The sequence below is a fragment of the Oryctolagus cuniculus genome, chromosome 4 (genome assembly GCF_051225735.1).
Source record: "Oryctolagus cuniculus isolate XC-2025 breed Fujian yellow rabbit chromosome 4, ASM5122573v1, whole genome shotgun sequence".
NCBI lineage: Eukaryota > Metazoa > Chordata > Mammalia > Lagomorpha > Leporidae > Oryctolagus > Oryctolagus cuniculus.
This window is the reverse complement of record NC_142870.1, coordinates 77,442,797-77,462,955: the sequence shown is the minus strand read 5'-3', so window position 1 is coordinate 77,462,955 and position 20,159 is coordinate 77,442,797. Positions and strand designations below refer to the sequence as shown.

At 36.4% G+C, this 20,159-nt stretch overlaps 1 protein-coding gene across 14 annotated transcripts in view; it reads right to left on the bottom strand.

Annotated features, from left to right (window-relative positions):
* The window catches only part of STXBP5L (syntaxin binding protein 5L), a 425,888-nt gene that overhangs the window by 174,009 nt on the left and 231,720 nt on the right, over nucleotides 1-20,159 (bottom strand). For all 14 annotated transcript variants that reach the window (XM_089331765.1, XM_051859274.3, XM_051859272.3 and 11 more), the window contains exons 14-17: nucleotides 17,212-17,279; nucleotides 7,617-7,657; nucleotides 4,089-4,306; nucleotides 2,131-2,303 (exon numbers count right to left, since the gene is read on the bottom strand). In XM_089331765.1, the coding sequence (XP_089187891.1) occupies nucleotides 2,131-2,303; nucleotides 4,089-4,306; nucleotides 7,617-7,657; nucleotides 17,212-17,279 (500 nt within the window). The remainder of the gene's footprint in view (nucleotides 1-2,130; nucleotides 2,304-4,088; nucleotides 4,307-7,616; nucleotides 7,658-17,211; nucleotides 17,280-20,159) is intronic.

Here is a 20,159-nt window from a genome sequence, read left to right as displayed (position 1 = left end):
AGACAGGGTCATGGTCAAAGTAAAAGTTCTCTCCTCCCTTCAGAGAAAGGTACCTCCTTCTTTGATGGCCCCATTCTTTCCACTGGGATCTCACTCACTCACAGAGATCTTTCACTTAGGTCCTCTTTTTTTTTTTTTTTTTCAGAGTGTCTTGGCTTTCCATGCCTAAAATACTCTCATGGGCTCTTCAGCTAGATCTGCATGCCTTAAGGGCTGATTCTGAGGCCAGAGTGCTGTTTAGGACATCTACCATTCTATGAGTCTGCTGGGTATCTCACTTCCCATGTTGGATCATTCTCTCCCTTTTTGATTCTATCAGTTAGTATTAGCAGACACTAGTCTTGTTTGTGTGATCCCTTTGACTCTTAGACCTATCAGTGTGATCAATTGTGAACTGAAATTGATCACTTGGACTAGTGAGATGGCATTAGTACATGCAACCTTGATGGGATTGTATTGGAATCCCCTGGCACGTTTCTAACTCCACCATTTGAGGCAAGTCCGAATTTCATAAAAATTAATAGGGTATAGGAGTGGGAGAAGAAAGGAGGGTTGGAGTGTGGGTGAGAGAGAGGGCAGGATAGAAAGTATCACTATGTTCCTAAATCTGTTTATATAAAATACGTGAAACTTGTATAATTTAAAAAAATTAAAAGCAATTATAAAATAAATTTATGAATTTAGTAACATATTAGCAATCATGAGAAAATTTTTTGTAACGTGTAACTCTTGTAATAGACAGTCATCTTTATCATCCTTTTGATTCCAAAAATGCTAAAGAAATTCCATACACACACTTTTCAAGTGGTCAAGTTTGTACTCTGTCTAACTTTCCATTCAAAAAACATTTTCTTTCAGTTCCTTCTGGAACTGAATATGTAAATAAGTAAATGAAGAATGAAAACACTGTGTCCTCATCATAGATGTTCAAAGACCAGGGTATCTGTTGGTGGATGGTAGGTTATTTGACAAAGACCTAATAAAAAAGGATAGTGATTTTATTTTCCATGGTTTCAAATATGATTAACAGTAAAGGTGTTTCAAAATTTGGTAGCAGGGGCTAGTCTTGTGTAACAGTGGGTTAAACTCCCACCTGCTAGCATCCTGTATGAGTGCTGGTTTTTAATCTCAGCTACTCTACTTTCTTTTTTTTTTTTTTTTATTTTTGACAGGCAGAGTGGACAGTGAGAGAGAGAGAGAGAGAAAGGTCTTCCTTTTGCCGTTGGTTCACCCTCCAATGGCCGCCGCTGCAGCCGGCGCACTGCGCTGATTCGATGGCAGGAGCCAGGAGCCAGGTGCTTTTCCTGGTCTCCCATGGGGTGCAGGGCCCAAGCACCTGGGCCATCCTCCACTGCACTCCCGGGCCATAGCAGAGAGCTGGCCTGGAAGAGGGGCAACCGGGACAGAATCCGGCGCCCCGACCCGGACTAGAACCCGGTGTGCCGGCGCCGCAAGGTGGAGGATTAGCCTATTTTTTTTTTTTTTTTTGACAGGCAGAGTGGACAGTGAGAGAGAGAGACAGAGAGAGAAAGGTCTTCCTTTGCCGTTGGTTCACCCTCCAATGGCCGCCGCTGCAGCCGGCACACCGCGCTGATCCGATGGCAGGAGCCAGGATCCAGGTGCTTTTCCTGGTCTCCCATGGGGTGCAGGGCCCAAGCACCTGGGCCATCCTCCACTGCACTCCCTGGCCATAGCAGAGAGCTGGCCTGGAAGAGGGGCAACCGGGACAGAATCCGGCGCCCCAACCGGGACTAGAACCCGGTGTGCCGGCGCCGCAAGGTGGAGGATTAGCCTATTGAGCCACGGCGCCGGCCTAGGATTAGCCTATTGAGCCACGGCGCCGGCCATGCTACTCTACTTTCAATCCAGCTCCCTGATAATGTGCACAGGTACTTGAGACCATGCTACTCACATCGGAGACTCAGATGGACTTCTCAGCTCCAGGCTTCAGCCTGTTACAGCTTCAGCCATTGTGGTCATTTGGGGAGTGAACCAGTGGGTGGAGAATCTCCCTCTCTCTCTTCCTCTCTCTCTCTCTCTCTCTCTCTGTTTCTCCTCTTCTGTCCCCTTAACTCTGCATTTCAAATAAATAAATAAAAAGAAATCATTAAAAAATTGCTAGTAACTTACTTGAGGCATGGGATACTGTCCTTTGTTACTCCTTCACTAGCCACAGTGTTGGTGCTCCCAGAAAGACTCCTTGAAGAAGGAAGCTGGGATGAGAGATCTGGAAATGGAGGACTGGTTTCTGGTTCAGGAGTAATAATATCTTCAACATCATATTGAAGTCGTACTTCTAGTGACTTAAAAAAAAATCAAATTTTAATTTAATTTAAGTCACATAACAGTCACATTCATATAACTGATAACTTTTAAGAAATCATTTACATTTTCTCAGTTTAGTAAGTTCAGTTTCTACCTTGAATATTCAGTGGCAATCACAAACATGTAATTTTTTTTCATTTCTCAGCATTAAGTCATGAATCACATGGAAATTCAATGGTAATTATAAAAAGTGTAATCTTTTCATTTATCACAATTTATAAGAAAAATACCCATTAGTGGAGATAAACATTTTATTTCAAAATATTTTTTAATAAAAATTTAACTTATGATTTGATATATCATAAAATAAAAAGACATTGGTCATTGTATTCCAATGAAAAAATTAAACTGAAGTATGGGGAGATGTGTGTATTTGTATGTACAGTGTGTGTATGTGTGTGTGTATGAGAGTATGGAAGAAATTATTATATGTAGAAAGCTTTTTAGTTAAAAACTTTTATCTCATTTTGACTCTGCATTAATTTAGTAAAATTTTTCCAAAAGAAATATCATATTTTTGATTGTTTCCTTAACTTAACTGTTAGTTCTTTAATTTCATTAACTAGAATTATGTAATGACAAGAGTATGGTAACTTTACTACTACATTAAATACTTTAGTTAAAACTAATTTTACAATAAATACTTGTTATTCAACAAGTATTTGTTGAATACAACAAGTACTTGTTATTCAACAAGTATTGAGACTGAAACAATGGCTTACAGAAAATTTTACTAATTTTACTAAAGGGTGGTAAATACAGTAGTATTAACAAAATGATGAAATTTGATCACAACCAGATTCTATTAACTAGCACCCCTGTAACTTGCTCAGAATCACAGAGATATTCAATGTAAATCCTGAATTAAAACCTAGGTTCATCTGACTTCAAAGCCTGGATTTTAACTAATGTAGTACAGAAGGATGATATTAATTTTAGTTGTGGAAGTATACATAGGACCAAAGTAAATAATTGTTATCTTCTGGTAAGATGGAAAGGTTAGAAAAGGAAAGTTGTCTACAGATACCTTAACTGGATTTAGTTTATCCCATTAATATTTTGAATATTCAGAGTATTCATTATTGAAAAATTAAGATTAGGTAAAGTAGCCCCATAATTAGTTTTAATTTATCAAAAATATTGCTATATGGACATTAATTAAAAATGAACTTATTGTAGTAGAGAAATAAACATTTATGGCAATTGTTTGACAAGACAATACAACTCAGATAAACTTTAAAAAAGTATAGAACAAATCTTGAATCAATTTGACTTTTAAATGTTAGATAAATAAATTTATAAGCAAACTATATATTTTGTAGGTATATATATAGGTATTTTCAAAACATCATGTTGAACACTAAAATATATATGCAATTTTCATTTGTCAGTAAAAAACAAAATGAATGCTACCACTCCAATATTAGCAATTAGCAAACAGAAGGAATAGGCTTATTTTCGTCAGGTAAATTTAACAAAGAGATACACAGATTTTCCTAACATCAAAGACAGAAATATGACATGTGAATTTATAGCAAGATTAACTCAAAATATTAATGCTTTTCACACAAAGTATCAAGTTTTGATAGAGAACTATCTGGTCATTTTAAATCAAATCATTTTAATACAATAAAAATTAAATATATTAATTGTATTACTGGTCAGATACTGCACACTTGACTTAAAATTTACACCAAACAGTAACCAAAATCTATGATAATTTTTATAACTATAAGTGTGAACATTAAATTTAAATAACTTACCACTATTTCTGTTGTAATTTCATGTCTGCTGAATTTATAAATTATGACATATGCAGAGACTCCTGATACACAGAATATTCTGCTCTCTGGACACCAGTAAATCATCTGAATTGCAAATGGATCTTCCTCTACAATTTCACACGTTTGTTTTCCTTCTCCTACCTTCTGCTTTTCAAAAACTTTTGAAGTTTTTAGCTTATACAGCATCTGTAGAGTTACTATAAGATATGAAGCACAGTTATCTTGTAATTGGAACTTATTTTTTAGGTACTAAAGAGTTTCCAATATTTTATTAAACTGCAAAAGTAAAATGCAACTAGACAAAATGAATTACATTTTAAGTAGTAAGCATCCAATTTTTTCAGTACAGTACCTAGACGGAGAATATGGAGGAAAAAAAACCATTTTTTGAACACGGACTAAATGAAAGATTATGTAGGTTCTTTCTCATGTGATCCTTAAAGACCTATGACACAAGTATTTTCATAATCATTTACTGATGTAAACACTAGAGCTCAGAAACTTTACAAAGTAAACATTAAACATAATTCTCCTATAGGGAGAACACACAATCCTTATTTTACCCTTTGATTGCTAGATGAGAAGTTGGTGCTATCCATAGAAGATTTACTCCACTCAACAAATTTTTAGATACTCCTTCAGTTGAGAACCATTGTAATTCACTAGCTAGCAATACTGGGAATGGAAGGATCTGTAATTACTTTAGAATGGGTATCTTCTGAGTGGTTTTGTGTCAACAAGAGGTCAGGTACAAAATCACAAACTCTGGGTCTACGCAATGTTTTCAATAAAATTTATTTTGGAGAATATTTTTAAAATTGAGAACATGATGATAATAGCTCCCTTTTTTTTTTTTTTAAAGAAAAGCTCTGTTTCTACAAAGGATCCTTGAGAAAAGTTTTGAAAATCAGGAGTTCCTGCCTAAGTGCAATCTGAATTTAATCAAGAGAATTATTAGTCAAACCAATATTGAGGAAAAATATGACAAAAACACACCCAAAAATAAAAGCAATGGGCTTGAATTTCTACAATTTTTAAATGTCATGACATAAAGTCTGTCCAGATTTTAAAAAATTCAAGATATGATGACTAAATGCAAAAAATGGTCTAGATTTTCTTTCTGTAAAGGATATTATTGAGAAATTAGTGAAAGTGAATAAAATTTGGTAATTAGATAATAGTATTGCATCAATGTTAATCTGGTTTTGATTAGAATTCTTAGGTTATATTAGAGAATTCTCTTGTTTCTAAGAAAAAAACAGGGAATTATTTTAGGGATAGGTGGCATTACAGTTGCAATGTCTACAACTTACTTCAATGGTTACAGTCAATTGTGTGTGTGTGCACATGTGTGTACACATATCTGTGGGAAAGAGAAGAAAAAGGAGAGGAAAGAGAAATGCATGTTTGAAATGTGAGGAATCTGGCTGGACTTTTTTTTTCGGTTTTCATATAAACTTGAAATTATGCCAAATTAAAAGAATTTAAAATCATTAAGGCAGTATACTAGGTGCTGTAGGTGACTTCTGAGGTCAGGTGACATATCATTCTTATGATTATTCACTGTGATGTAACAATACTACAAGGATATTCCAGATAAAATTAAGGCCAAAGATTAGTTGACTCTGAGTTAATCAAGATAGGTTTTTCCTTCTGGACTTGACTTTGTCTTGTGAACTCTTTAAGGACTGGGACACTCCATGCAGGTAGGAAGATACTCTCTTTGCTGACCTTGAAGCACCAAAGGTTCAACAAAATGAAATCTTACAAAAATCACATAAGCATGGAGTACCCTGAGCATCAGATTAACCTGCAGTCCCTGTCAACAAGTTGGCTAGTTTTGTGAGATCCTGAGCATAGGGCTTCAGTTAAAGTAGAATATGTGAGAGGTATAATCTCTGTTATGCATAAGCTCTGAAATAATGAGTGTTATTCCAAGCTGTTAACTATAGCAATTTATTACTCAGAAGTATAAAACTGATACACACACTACAACTCAATTATTAAAATTCCCCTCAGTTCCTCTATTAGACAAGCTCACAAAATTATCAAACTAAATGATATTCAGTCACACACATTATGTTGAAAATGCCTTTATAACTGATGACAACTAAAATATAAATGTATAAGTTTTATAATTTATATTTGAATGTGATATAGAAGTTTTGATTTAAAAATTAACTAATAAAATATTTTGCATGTCTAAGAATCTTATGCACTCTAATATCTAAGAGTGTTAAAAGCATCATCTCACATCTTAGAAGCTAACAAGTGACTTTGAGGAGGTGAGGCAAGAACAATGACTTTACTATACAATTAATTTTGTTCCAGAAACAAATTCAGATTTACATGAAAAGATTCATCAAAAGAGAGCTGTTGCCCTTTTGAATTGACTCTTAAGTACTTGTTCTTTACTGTGTTTCTCATAAACCATGAATTTAAATCTTTCAATATTTTTCTATTGGTGATGATTTGCCTGGTTGCTGAGAGGCTCTCCCTTGTGGGTTAAGAGTATCATTAACAGTCAACTTTCTTCCTCCACTTTTGTTATTATAGCCTTCCTCAGATGTATTCCCATCTATGCTTTCAAATATAGTTTACACTCATGAATGTTGTCCCTATCTGCTGAATATCGTTACTTGTGTTTTCTAGTGTTAGCACAAAATTCAAACCTCAACATCTATCTTGTATTCCTTATTTCCAAAAGTTAGTCACATTTTTCTGATAATAAATCCTCAGAAACTTAGAATCATTGCTAACTCAATTTTCTCTTTCTATACCCTAATGTAAAAAATTCATCTTCCAAAACTTTATCTGATTAAAATATCCTTCCTGGATCTAACTTGTCCAAGTAAATGTCTCTCTTTTCAAATAACAAACAGAATTTGGTTGTACTACATTTATAATTACCATACTGTTTACCCTATAGTTACATACATTCCTTTCTTTTCTAGTGACTAAATTTTCTGAAGGGCATATATGAGTATAATGAAGACTTAACAATTTTTGCATGTCTTTCAAAATTGAACAGAATATTTATTTATTCATTAAATTTACATAATTTTCAATAGTTTAAAATATTTTTTTACATTTATCAAATCACTTGCTCATATCTACATAGGACTGGGTAAAGTTCATGGAGAAGAAAAGTTAACACTAGAAGGATAAAAGCACTTGTCCAAGACACAAGGCTAAGCAGTAAAGGAAATTCCTTAAACAGAGTTATCTGTACTTTTTCCAGCATACTCTGTTCATTGTAGATATAATGGGTTGCTGACAAAGAGTGACATAGTTCTATTTGTTTTATATTACAGAAGAAAAGTACAGCAGAGATTATACTTTAAACTGATCTAATAATATAGGATATGGATTTTTGTAATGCAGCTATATATACATATATGCTAAAAATATATGTGAAATGTTAAATCCAAAACTGAAAACTGGTGAATGGCTGAGTAAATATCAACCAAGTGTTTACTGTTATACAGGGAGAAACTTAAAACTTACTTGCAGAAGCATCCCAAAATTTTATTGATCCATCTGCATGACTAGATGAAAAATAAAATTAGCATTAATTGAAGTATAATAAAAATAAAAATCATAATCACTCCACATGTACAAAAACTTGAGATACCATTAAAATTTTGGTTCAAAAATATCGTTATAATGAAAACTAATGTATAAATCATTTCTAAGCCCAAAATAATAGTTCATTTTCAAATGATAATTGAAAATCTAAACATTAGGAAAAGAACAATTCCTTGTATTTTAATATTTTATGTGCAGTAGAGAGTAATTAAAATGGCCTATAAAAAATGAACAAGACACCTTTATGTAAACCTGCTTATACTCAATTAAAAATGAACTAATTTTGATATTATCAGGATTCAAATCCCTAAATCTAACTAGAGATGTATTATTATTTGTTAAGAAATATAATAGGAAGTTTATAAAATGCACCTAGAAAAGAGAATATAATAATTCTCAACACCTGATGAGGGCAACATTATCTTGAAATCAAAACCAGAAATAAAAAACAGTACAAGAAAAGAAAATTAAAAACTATATGCCCCATGAGCATAGGCATAAAAAATAGCAAATCAAATCAAGCGATATTTAGAAGAATTAATGTATCAAGAAGAGTGGGTTTTACCTTAGGAATACAAGCTTAAACATTAAAAAATATCAGTCACCATATGATAATTAGTCATATTGACAGATTAATGAAGAAAAGCCATATGGTCATCTTATTAAATATAGGAAAAGCATTTGATAAAAATTCACCACTCATTCATAAAAAGCAACTTTCAGTAAACTGGGGCCAGAGGAAATTTCCTCAACCTGATGACCGGAACAACCTACAGATAATAGCCTAATATACATAATGGTGAAAGACTGGATGTTTTCTCCCTAAGATAGGGAACAAAGCAAAAAATGGCCACTCTCAACTTTTTTATTCAATATCTTTTTGGAGTCGTTAACCAATCAATAAGTGAAGAGAAATTAAAAAATGACTAAGTAAAAAGCAAAACATAAAAATTGTTTCTACCCGCTTCCTTTGCAATAAGAAGTAATAATTAACCTGACTTTTTTTTTTAAATAATTCTCTTGTTTTCTTCCCTTTTAAATGTAAGATTTAGCTTTTATTTATGTGAAAGAGAGAGAGAGAGAGCAAGAGAGAAATCTTCCATCTACTGGTTCAATCCCCAAATGGCACAATGGCTGGCGCAGGGCCATTCTGAAATCAGGCTGTTGTGAAGCCAGGAGCCAGGAGCTTCTTCTAGGTCTCCCACATGAGATTAGGAGCCTGAGCATCTTTTGCTACATTCCTAAGTGCTTTAGCAGGGAGCTAGATCAGAAATGGAGCAGTTGGGTCTCAAAATAGCATCAATATGGGATTCTGGCATCTTACCATACTACACCACAGGCGGGCGCTGCTGTTTTTCATATTATCACATATATATTTTATGTATATAAAAATATTTTGTCTAATTGTGCTTCTTTTTAAAAGTTACAATAAGGATATCATGATGTGTATAAATGTAAGAAACTTGGCATTTTTCATCTCAGATTCATGAAATTCATCCATATGGTTGCTTGCAGCTATATTTTGTTCACTTTCATTGTTATATTTAATATGCAATTAAATTAAAGTAGAACACAGTTTAGATTTTTAGTCACTGGGCAATTGGGTCAGTTGTTTTCTATTCTTTTCTTTTTTCTTTCACAGATAATGAAGCTATAAAGAACCATGTGCGTGTCTTTTGTTATTTATGTATAAAACAGAACAAGTAGGTCTCAAGACTATCAGAATATTCAAGTATAGAAAATAATGTTAAACTATTCCCAAATTTACAAATTTATACCCTGATTTTGGTACAGAAAAATTCTTAATGATCTGCATTCTTTCTAGAACTTATTACTAAAAATCTTCTAAATTTTTCTGCTGATATGTGTTGAATGCAAAGTGGTATTTTATTATTGCTTTAATTTGTAGCTATCTAGTTATTAATGAAATCAAACTATGAATTTTCTGTCAAAGGTCTGCTCCAAGTTTTTTGTGCATTTTTCAATTGTGTTGGTTTCACTTTCTTATTGATTTAAAATTATTTATATATTCTGGATTCAAAATATTGGTAGTTATACAACTGTCTTCTGGAAGTTTGTTGCTTAATGTTTTATCTTCTTTATGGTGATATCATATATATATATGTATATATATTTATATATATATGTCAAGTTTATAAATCACGTTTTTAAAATTTCCTGTTCTAAAACCCATCTATTTGCTGCTTACAAGAAACACATCTTTCCAACAAAGATCCATACAGACTGAAAGTGAAAGGCTGGAAAAAGATATACCATGCCAACAGAAATGAAAAAAGAGCGGGCGTAGCCATCTTAATATCGGACAACATAAACTTTACCATAAAAACTGTTAGGAGAGACAAAGAGGTACACTATATAATGATTAAGGGATCAATACAACAAGAAGATATAACAATTATCAATGTATATGCACCTAACTACAGGGCACCGGTTTATCTGAAAGATTTGTTAAGGGACTTAAAGGGAGACTTAGACACCAATACAATAGTACTGGGGGACTTCAATACTCCACTCTCAGAAATAGACAGATCAACAGGACAGAAGATCAACAAGGAGACAGTAGATTTAAACGACACTATAGCCCAAATGGATCTAACAGATATATACAGAACTTTCAATCCTACAGCTAAAGATTTTACATTCTTCTCAGCAGTACATGGAACCTTCTCTAGGATTGACCACATACTAGGCCATAAAGCAAGTCTCAGCAAATTCAAAAGAATTAGAATCATACCATGCAGCTTCTCAGACCATAAAGGAATGAAGTTGGAAATTAGCAACTCAGGAATCCCTAAAGCATACGCAAACACATGGAGATTGAACAACATGCTCCTGAATGAACAATGGGTCATAGAAGAAATTAAACAAGAAATCAAAAATTTTCTGGAAGTAAATGAGGATAACAGCACAACATACCAAAACTTATGGGACGCAGCAAAAGCAGTGTTAAGAGGAAAGTTTATATCAATAGGTGCCTACATCAAGAAACTGGAAAGGCACCAAATAGATGAGCTTTCAATTCACCTCAAGGATCTAGAAAACCTACAGCAAACCAGACCCAAATCTAGTAGGAAAAGAGAAATAATTAAAATCAGAGAAGAAATCAACAGGATTGAATCCAAAAAAACATTACAAAAAATCAGCTGAACGAGGAGCTGGTTTTTTGAAAAAATAAACAAAATTGACACCCCATTGGCCCAACTAACAAAAAAAAGAAAAGACCCAAATCCATAAAATCAGAGATGAAAAAGGAAACGTAACAACAGACACCACAGAAATAAAAAGAATCCTCAGAAATTACTACAAGGACTTGTATGCCAGCAAACAGGGAAACCTATCAGAAATGGATAGATTCCTCGACATGTGCAACCTACCTAAATTGAACCAGGAAGACATCGAAAACCTAAACAGACCCATAACTGAGACAGAAATTGAAACAGTAATAAAGGCCCTACCAACAAAGAAAAGCCCAGGACCAGATGGATTCACTGCTGAATTCTACCAGACATTGAAAGAAGAACTAACTCCAATTCTTCTCAAACTATTCAGCACAATCGAAGAAGAGGGAATCCACCCAAATTCTTTCTATGAAGCCAGCATCACCTTAATTCCTAAGCCGGAAAAAGATGCAGCACTGAAAGAGAATTACAGACCAATATCCCTGATGAACATAGACACAAAAATCCTCAATAAAATTCTCGCCAATAGAATGCAACAACACATCAGAAAGATCATCCACCCAGACCAAGTGGGATTTATCCCTGGTATGCAGGGATGGTTTAATGTGATACACCACATTAACAGACTGCAGAAGAAAAACCATATGATTATCTCAATAGACGCCGAGAAAGCATTTGATAAAATACAACACTCGTTCATGATGAAAACTCTAAGCAAACTGGGTATAGAAGGAACATTCCTCAATACAATCAAAGCAATCTATGAAAAACCCACAGCCAACATCCTATTGAATGGGGAAAAGTTGGAAGCATTTCCACTGAGATCTGGTACCAGACAGGGATGCCCACTCTCACCACTGCTATTCAATATAGTTCTGGAGGTTCTAGCCAGAGCTATTAGGCAAGAAAAAGAAATTAAAGGGATACGAATTGGGAAGGAAGAAGTCAAACTATCCCTCTTTGCAGATGACATGATTCTTTATTTAGGGGACCCAAAGAACTCTACTAAGAGACTATTGGAACTCATAGAAGATTTTGGCAAAGTAGCAGGGTATAAAATCAATGCACAGAAATCAACAGCCTTTGTATACACAGGCAATGCCATGGCTGAGGAAGAACTTCTAAGATCAATCCCATTCACAATAGCTACAAAAACAATCAAATACCTTGGAATAAAGTTAACTAAGGATGTTAAGGATCTCTACGGTGAAAATTACAAAACCTTAAAGAAAGAAATAGAAGAGGATACCAAAAAATGGAAAAATCTTCCATGCTCATGGATTGGAAGAATCAATATCATCAAAATGTACATTCTCCCAAAAGCAATTTAGATTCAATGCAATACCAATCAAAATACCGAAGACCTTCTTCTCAGATCTAGAAAAAATGATGCTGAAATTTATATGGAGACACAGGAGACCTCGAATAGCTAAAGCAATCTTGTACAACAAAAAGGAAGCTGGAGGCATCACAATACCAGATTTCAGGACATACTACTACAGGGCAGTTGTTATCAAAACAGCATGGTACTGGTACAGAAACAGATGGATAGACCAATGGAACAGAATTGAAACACCAGAAATCAATCCAAACATCTATAGCCAACTCATATTTGATCAAGGGTCCAAAGCCAATCCCTGGAGTAAGGACAGTCTATTCAATAAATGGTGCTGGGAAAATTGGATTTCCATGTGCAGAATCATGAAGCAAGACCCCTACCTTTCACCTTACACAAAAATCCACTCAACATGGATTAAAGACTTAAATCTACGACCTGACACCATCAAATTATTAGAGAGCATTGGAAAAACCCTTCAAGATATAAGTACCGGCAATGACTTCTTGGAAAACACCCCAGAGGCACAGGCAGTCAAAGCCAAAATCAACTATTGGGATTGCATCAAATTGAGAAGTTTCTGTACTGCAAAAGAAACAGTCAGGAGAGTGAAGAGACAACCGACAGAATGGGAAAAAATATTTGCAAACTATGCAACAGATAAAGGGTTAATAACCAGAATCTACAAAGAGATCAAGAAACTCCACAACATCAAAACAAAGAACCCACTTAAGAGATGGGCCAAGGACCTCAATAGACATTTTTCAAAAGAGGAAATCCAAATGGCCAACAGGCACATGAAAAAATGTTCAAGGTCATTAGCAACCAGGGAAATGCAAATCAAAACCACAATGAGGTTTCACCTCACCCTGGTTAGAATGGCTCACATGCAGAAATCTACCAACAACAGATGCTGGCGAGGATGTGGGGAAAAAGGGACACTATCCCACTGTTGGTGGGAATGCAAACTGGTCAAGCCACTGTGGGGAGCAACTCAGACTAGACTAAGTTACTGGAATTAAGACTTATTCTATGCATCTGCTCTCCCACAATATGGCGCTGGGAGAGGAGAAAACAGCTTCTACGCAGCTGCCTCTTGCCAACTTGAGTGATGACCTCCAGGAGCTGATCCTGCTCCTGATTGGAGGAGAGCAGTGTACTCGGCGTGTGGGCAGCCGAGTTGGGATTGGCGGAAGAGGACTATAAAGGAGGAGAGAGACGGCATGCACCGGGAACATCTAAGGGGTACATCTGAGGGAACACCTGTGCAGCCCCCGAGAGAGCCGGCCGGCGGTGTGCTGCTCCCCCGCGGAAGTGGGGAATGTGGCAGGGGGAACCGCCCTTCCACAGAGGTGGAAGGGACGGTAGCCAACCCGGGAAGAACCAGCAGCAAACCCGGGGAGGGCCGAGCAGACGAAAGAACAGCGCAGGGTCCTGTGTCGTTCCTCCGCGAAGAGGGGGAGCGACAGCCACTATGGAAGTCAGTCTGGAGATTCCTCAGAAACCTGAAGATAACCCTACCGTTCGACCCAGCCATCCCACTCCTTGGAATTTACCCAAAGGAATTTAAATTGGCAAACAAAAAAGCCGTCTGCACCCTAATGTTTATTGCAGCTCAATTCACAATAGCTAAGACCTGGAACCAACCTAAATGCCCATCAACGGTAGACTGGATAAAGAAATTATGGGATAAGTACTCTTTAGAATACTATACCGCAGTAAGAAACAACGAAATCCAGTCATTTGCAACAAAATGGAGGAATCTGGAACACATCATGCTGAGTGAAATAAGCCAGTCCCAAAGGGACAAAAACCATATGTTCTCCCTGATCGGTGACAAATGACTGAACACCAAAAACGAAACCTGTTGAAGTGAAATGGACACTACGGGAAACGGTGACTTGATCAGCATAGCCCTGACTGTTAATGAACAACTTAATACATTATCCCTCTTTTAGTTTTTTTGGTCTGTTCTACTTAATATGACTGGTTTAATTCTGTAATTATCACACAGTTATTCTTAAGTGTTGAAAATTAACTGAAATGTGATCCCTGTTAAATATAAGAGTGGGAATAAGAGAGGGAAGAGATGTATAATTTGGGACATGCTCAAGCTGACTTGCCCCAAATGGTAGAGTTAGAAACATACCAGGGGATTCCAATTCAATCCCATCAAGGTGGCATGTACCAATGCCATCTCACTATTCCAAGTGATCAATTTCAGTTCACAATTGATCATAATGAAAGGACTAAGAGTCAAAGGGAGCACATAAACAAGTCTAGTACCTGCTAACACTAACCGATAGAATAAATAAAGGGGAGAGTGATCCAACATGGGAAGTGAGATACTCAGCAGACTCATAGAATGGCAGATGTCCTAAATAGCACTCTGGCCTCAGAATCAGCCCTAAAGGCATTCGGATCTGGCTGAAAAGCCCATGAGAGTATTTCAGGCATGGAAAGCCAAGACACTCTGGCAAAAGATCTCTGTGAGTGAGATCCCAGTGGAAAGAACAGGTCATCAAAGAAGGAGGTACCTTTCTCTGAAGGGAGGAGAGAACCTCCACTTTGACTATGACCTTGTCTAAAAAAGATAAGAGTCAGAGAACTCAGAGGGCTTCCATAGCCTTGGAAACTCATGACTGGAGCATAGGGAGACTACTGATGCCATAGACAGGAGTGTCAATTGGTAAAGTCAACAACAGGAGTCACTGTGCACTTACTCCTCATGTAGGATCTCTGTCCTTAATGTGCTGTGCATTGAGATTTAATGCTATAACGAGTACTCAAACAATATATTTCACTTTGTGTTTCTATGGGGGTGCAAACTGTTGAAATCCTTACTTAATGCATACTAAACTGATCTTCTGTAAAAAAAAAAAAAAAAAGAAATTATCAATTCCCAACTTGACTCTCACTGGGATTAAACACGACAATAGGTCTGATCTGATTTCATCATCATTTAAAAAAAATCATCTATTATTTTTCACTTTATGTTTCTGTGTGGGAGCAAACTGTTGAAATCCTTACTTAATGTATACTAAGCTGATCTTCTGTATATTAAGATAATCGAAAATGAATCTTGATGTGAATGGAAGGGGAGAGGGAGTGGGAAAGGGGAGGGTTTTGGGTGGGAGGGACGGTATTGGGGGGAAGCCATTGTAATCCATAAGTCGTACTTTGGAAATTTATATTCATTAAATAAAAGTTAAAAAAAAGAAAAAAAAAGAAAATATAAAAGTTTTATTTCGCCTTAATTTTTTAGCCTTTCCCCATAGAAATGGGAAATTGTTAGATATCCTCTATGTACATTTAGAACCACACCAGTGCTACTATAATCTATGCTCCAAGCTCAACCATCAAACACTTTTAAAAACTCAAGACAAGGAAAGTTTGTTGGATTTATCCATACTTTTCCTCACCATGTCCTTTTCTCTTGATGCTCCAAAGATCCTTCTTTGTTCATTTCCTTTTGTGGAGAGAACTTCTAGTAGCTATACTTTATACTTTTAGGGCATGTTTGATATTCACAAATTCTTTTAACTTAATTCATCAGAAAATGTTTTATTACTTTTTATTTCCTGAAAGATTTTCACTGGGTACATGATTCTGGGCTGACAATTCTTTTCCTATATGAAATACAGCCAGGCCTTCTGGTCTCCAGGGACTCTGATGAGCAATCTGATGTGATTCAAATTGGTTTTGTGCTATTCTTAAGGTAACATTTTTTTTCTTGTAACATTCAAGATGGTTTTCTCTTCGTGTTTAGTGTTCAGAAATTTGATTGTGATATATGTTAACATGGATTTCATGGGGTTTTTCTCAGCTTCTGGAATCAGCAGTTTCATATGCTTTGCTAAATTTGGCAAATTTTCATATAGTTATTTCCTTGAATAATTTTGCAGCCCTCTGTTTTTCTTCTCTTCTTCACTTGACATTTACTGCCACAACGGATAGGTAATTGTGGCTTATCATTGCTGCTGAAAGTGGTGGAAATTCTGGAACCTCACACGGTCCCTATGGACAATACAATGGAGGACTTTTGCCCAGAAAGATTGATACATTCTCCTTATGAGGCCTTTTCTGACCTCTGGGGAGGTTGGAGCATATTGTTACAGCTTGAGAAGGTGATGGTCTAGGTTCCCCAATCAGTTTTGGCTGCAGTCGGTTAGGCTGGGAGCACAGTGGGATGTGGTCAAAGTTGTGTGTGTGTGTGTGTGTGTGTTTTCCTTTTCTATGCCCATTTGCAGTTCTAGATTACCAGTTTGTAGAGCTCCCATTCTTGGATACTTGGGGCAGAGAGAAAACCCAAGAAGCTCATTATCATGTTGTTCTTTGGGATTTGGGGCCCTACTCCTTAAAATATTTATCCTATTTTCCCAGTTCTCTTATATTTGTCCTATGTATAAAGCCCAAGATTTTTAGTTGTACTTAGTAGGAAGAATGGGGAAAAGTGTATTTAATACTCTATCTTTCCATTAACAGAAATTCCCATTATTGTTCAAAATTTCATATTTTTCTTTAGGTGTATCTTTCTTTTAATTCCTAATATTAGAACATGAAGTGGGTTAATATACAGAGTAAAGATACTTCTGGTGCCATAACTTTGAAGCATACTTTCAGTAACTACTTGATAGGGAAATAAATCAGTGATTCTTGGATTGCTGGCAATCAAGAGATATTGGTAATATTCTCTGATTTCCACATATATTCTTCCCTGACTAATCATGATCTTTCCTTTTTCGTTTTCTCCTAATGATATAATTTATACTTAATTCTTTTTAAAAATAGTTATATGTTTACAGGGGTTTTATTCTATCTTCCATGAATATGATAATCTTTATGTAGAATCTATTTCATAAATTTTTCCTTTTAATTAAACTGTTAATCTACATAGATACAGTTATGGAAAAGTGTTGGAACTGAATAAAGATATTTTGTTGATGAATTCTTAACTCATTAAACACACTGCACTTACCCAGTAATAATAATTTCTGGATATGTTTGTGCTCCAAGGTTCCAAGCTCCCCCACTGATTGGCCACTCCTAAACAGAATATACAGAAAGAACATGTAAATTTTCTTTTTTAGTTTGAGTGACTCAAACTTAGAAAATAAATATTTTTTAAACTTTTATTTAATAAATATAAATTTCCAAAGTACAACTTTTGGATTACAGTAGTTTTCTCCCCCCATAACCTCCCTCGCACTCACAACCATCCCATCTCCCGCTCCCTCTCCCATCCCGTTCACATCAAGATTCATTTTCAATTATCTTTATATGCAGCAGATGAATTCAGTATATACTAAGTAAAGATTTCAACAATTTGCACCCACCCAGAAACACAAAGTGAAAAATACTGTTTGAGTACTAGTTATAGCATTAAATCACAATGTACAGCACATTAAGGACAGAGATCCTACATGAGGAGTAAGTGCACAGTGACTCCTGTTGTTGACTTAACAAATTGACACTCTTGTTTATGGCATCAGTAATCACCCTAGGCTCTTGTCATGAGTTGCCAAGGCTATGGAAGCCTTTGAGTTCACCGACTCTGATCTGTTTAGATAAGGTTGTAGACAGAGTGGAAGTTCTCGCTTCCCTTCAGAGAAAGGTACCCCCTTCTTTGATGGCCCATTCTTTCTGCTGGGATCTCACTCCCAGAGGTGTTTGGTTTTTTTTTTTTTTTTTTTTTTTTTGCCACAGTGTCTTGGCTTTCCATGCCTGAAATACTCTCATGGGCTTTTTAACCGGATCTGAATGCCTTGAGGCCAGAGTGCTGTTTAGGACATCTGCTATTCTATGAGTCTGCTGTGTATCTCACTTCCCATGTTGGATTGTTCTCTCCTTAATTCGATCAGATAGTATTAGCAGACACTAGTCTTGTTTATGTGATCCCTTTGACTCTTAGACCTATCATTATGATCCATTGTGAACTGAAATTGATCACTTGGACTAGTGAGATGGCATTGGTACATTCCACGTTGATGGGATTGAATTAGAATCCCCTGGTATGTTTCTAACTCTACTGTTTGGGGTAAGTCCGATTGAGCATGTGCCAAACTGTTCATCTCCTCCCTCTTTTATTCCCACTCTTATATTTCACAGGGATTACTTTTCAGTTAAATTTAAATGACTAAGAATAACTGTGTGTTAATTAAAGAGTTCAACCAATAGTGTTAAGTAGAACAAAAAAACATACGAAAATGGATAAAGTATTAAGTTGAAAATATTTTAAAATAATAAAAGTTTCACTTAGTTGTGAAATAATCAAGAATTATGGTTTTCAATTTTTCATTGAACATGCACTTCTGAATGCATAAATCTATCTCCTTTAATATGGATTTTAACCAGTATTAGCATTCACATAAATAAATCAAATATTTTAAATTGTACAAACCCCATGAAATATGTGGAAATATATATAATGGAAAAACTATGTGCAGATTTCAATTTTTTTGGCCTCAGAATAGTGTAGAGTTTCATTTTTTTAACAGACTTTTTGAAGTATTCTTGTACAGTGTTGCTACATGTATCACACAGTTTGCATACTACCACATGATTGTGGTGTAAATTGACACAGAATAATATGTAAATGATGTGTCTTGGAGTTGTCTATCCCAACAGCCCTGGGAAAACAACAGATATTGGCTTCTGCCAGGGAGAGTCTTAATCCATATTCTGATGGTTTCAGTTTGGGTTTCAAATAAGGGTGTTAGAGAAAATAACCACAAATATTTCTTTACACAGTGAAGAAAAATTCATGGACCTGGGGTAGTCACACTTTGTCTTACATAAGAATCACTTAGGGCAGGCGCCGCGGCTCAGTAGGCTAATCCTCCACCTTGCAGCGCAGGCACACTGGGTTCTAGTCCCGGTCGGGGTGCCGGATTCTGTCCCGGTTGCCCCTCTTCCAGGCCAGCTCTCTGCTGTGGCCAGGGAAGTGCAGTGGAGGATGGCCCAAGTGCTTGGGCCCTGCACCCCATGGGAGACCAGGAGAAGTACCTGGTTCCTGCCATCGGAGCAGCGCAGTGCGCCGGCTGCAGCGCGCTGGCCACGGCGGCCATTGGAGGGTGAACCAAAGGCAAAGGAAGACCTTTCTCTCTGTCTCTCTCTCTCACTGTCCACTCTGCCTGTCAAAAAATAAAAAAAAAATTTTTTTTTTGACAGGCAGAGTAGACAGAGAGAGAGAGACAAAGAGAAAGGTCTTCCTTTTCCATTGGTTCACCCCCCAATGGCCACTGTGGCCGGTGCACCGCGCTGTTCCAAAGCCAGGAGCCAGGTGCTTCGCCTGGTCTCCCATGCGGGTGCAGGGCCCAAGGACTTGGACAATCCTCCTCTGCACTCCCAGGCCATAGCAGAGAGCTGGCCTGGAAGAGGAGCAACCGGGACAGAATCCGGCGCCCCAACCGGGACTAGAACCCGGTGTGTCGGCGCCTCAGGCAGAAGATTAGACTATTGAACCGCGGCACTGGCCACTTAGGGGAACTATTAAAACCCACATTGCCCTGATGCAGCCCTGGTTTCTGGTTTTGTTAGTCCAGGTCAGCTTGTCTAGGAGTTGTGGATGGGGTACTTTTTATTTTTTGATTGGGGTGTGTGTGTGTGTGTATACATACATATGTAAAGTGTATAATGTGATGTTTCAATACATGAATACATTGCATTATGATCAAATTAGAGTATGCTATCATTCATTTATTATTTCTTTGTGGTAAAAAACACTGAAAATCCTATTGCCCAATTATTTGGAAATACACATAGAGTGACCATATAGTGCAACAGAACAACAAAACTTGTTCCTCCAACCTAATTATAACATTGTACCCATAGACTATTCTCTTCCCATTTCCTTTGCCCCTTCCACTCCCCATTCTTTGCTAACTACTATTCTGCTCTCAACTTAATGATATCAACATTTTAGAT